Source organism: Atta cephalotes (assembly GCF_000143395.1).
Source record: "Atta cephalotes unplaced genomic scaffold scaffold00004, whole genome shotgun sequence".
Taxonomy (NCBI): Eukaryota; Metazoa; Arthropoda; class Insecta; order Hymenoptera; family Formicidae; genus Atta; species Atta cephalotes.
In genome coordinates this window covers 163,420-165,469 of record NW_012130068.1, presented here as the reverse complement: position 1 = coordinate 165,469, position 2,050 = coordinate 163,420, and the positions used below count along the sequence as shown (strand labels likewise).

Sequence of the window (2,050 nt, the reverse complement as noted above, 5' to 3'; positions counted from 1 at the left end):
TATATATATATATATATATATATATATATATATAATAAAGTGTAAAATAATAACTTAAAAAAGCACTTTTTCTTTTCAGATTTAGTACTCAATTTGCTAAATGCTTCTGATGAAAACACAAAAATGGAAGCTTTCAAGGCTTTGGAGGAAGGATTACTGAATATCAAAAATATTGCAAACAATTTCAAGCAACATATAAAAATGGATAAGTCTTGAGAGGAATTATACAAACGGCTGTATGATACAAATGATGTAATATAGTCTAGAACCATATTATTTGTTATATGATGCCAATTAACATTGTACTTTATAATAAAACTGAAAGGATATGTTAACAATTAAAAAAATCAAACTTTATTGTGTGTGTGTGTGTGTGTGTGTATGTGTGTGTGTGTGTGTGTGTGTGTGTGTGTGTGTGTGTGTACATACATACAATAATTAAGATGCTTTCTGTGATATTCGATAAATGTATATTTGCTTCTTATTATGAATTCTTCCAATTGGATAATCTTCCATTTGGATATCTTTTATTTAAAGTGCGTTCGGGAAGACACTATTTGTCACTCTTTGTTTTTTCTATTTAATGACACAAATCAACACAAGTATTATTGTCCTTGTTATTCATTAAAGTTGTTGAGAAACATAAAATGTATCAATTTGTATTAGTATGAATGGAAAGCATCCTCTATCTCTATCTTTATTTAGTGTTTATTAGGCATGAAACAAGAATAAACTGATTCGAAGCGCTAAAAGCATCTTCCTGAAAACATATTTTTACTGATATACAAGTTGATACAAATGTCATTCTATTTTTTTTTTGCTATTTCATGAGTAATAAAGACAGAACAACTATTGTGTGTCACCAAATAGAAAATATTCCTCATCTTCTTAATAATATTAAAATTTTTTCCACTTTTACAGTCAGCTCAATACAACTATAAATGCCCACAACGATGGACTACCTATATATCAGGTATGAGAAAAAGTTCGTGGTGTTTTCCCCATTAGATATAACTTTTTCCCATGCCTAATATGTACATACCTATAATTTAAAAAAAATGCTTGACTGCTGCTCTTATGTACACATAAATACATCACAAATGCAGTATTTGTAATAAATAACAGGTTACAAAGTCGCCAATATTCGTGTGAATCCAACGCACACCGGTACTACAGTCTGTCCAATACCCCAAAACAATGCATATAAAGGTGGCATTTGATAGCCAGATGCTCTATATACAAAGGCAACTGCCGCTGAACTGACGACACCCGATGTCAGTGGCAATAGTACACCCATTATTATGATAAGCAATGGGAAAAATCTGTGGATATATGTAACATTGTGAATTGACTGTTTTACAGATAGACTATAACTTACATACTTGCCGTATTTGTGCTGTCGCAAAGTAGCAAAACAAATTGCACCAGCAATCGTATGTACAAATATCGAGGAAAACAGGGCCCAGAGAAATATTTGATACCACATCTCTGAAAAATAGACATTGATTTGAACCAAAAAAAAATTTAAGTAGGATAATTTTGATATCTACTACGATGAGTTTTTTTATTACAAATGGAATGATTAATTTTTCATTATTTGACAGATAGAAAAACAGATCGAGGATTATGAGCTATACATAATTAGAATTTTGTCACAGATGAGTCTATCAATTGAATTAATTGTGCTAATTAAGGATGCTTTCCACTTGATAATACAAGTATTCTACTGCCTTTGTACTGCTGTTTCCCCTTTAGACATACACAGTCAACACAAACACTGTTGTCCATATATTCATTAAATAACAGATAGGATGATTTGTGCTGATTTGTGTCACTAAATGAAAAATATCTACAGTGAATCATTTCTTTACATTAGCCTTCTTATTGTCTTCTTATTTAATGTTATAAATACAAATGAAATTATTACTGTGTGTGTGTGTGTGTGTGTGTGTGTGTGTGTGTGTGTGTGTGTGTGTGTGTGTGTGTGTGTGTGTGTGTGTGTGTGTGTGTGTGTGTGTGTGTGTGTGTGTGTGTGTGTGTGTGTGTGTGT

The 2,050-nt window shown here is 31.4% G+C and overlaps 1 protein-coding gene across 1 annotated transcript in view; it reads right to left on the bottom strand.

Annotated features, from left to right (window-relative positions):
- Window positions 1-1,126: 1,126 nt before the first annotated feature.
- The window catches only part of LOC105625850 (transmembrane protein 170A), a 6,518-nt gene continuing 5,594 nt past the window's right edge, over window positions 1,127-2,050 (bottom strand). Inside the window, exons 2-3 of the mRNA XM_012207161.1 lie at window positions 1,383-1,488; window positions 1,127-1,322 (exon numbers count right to left, since the gene is read on the bottom strand). Coding sequence (XP_012062551.1) covers window positions 1,127-1,322; window positions 1,383-1,488 — 302 coding nt within the window. The remainder of the gene's footprint in view (window positions 1,323-1,382; window positions 1,489-2,050) is intronic.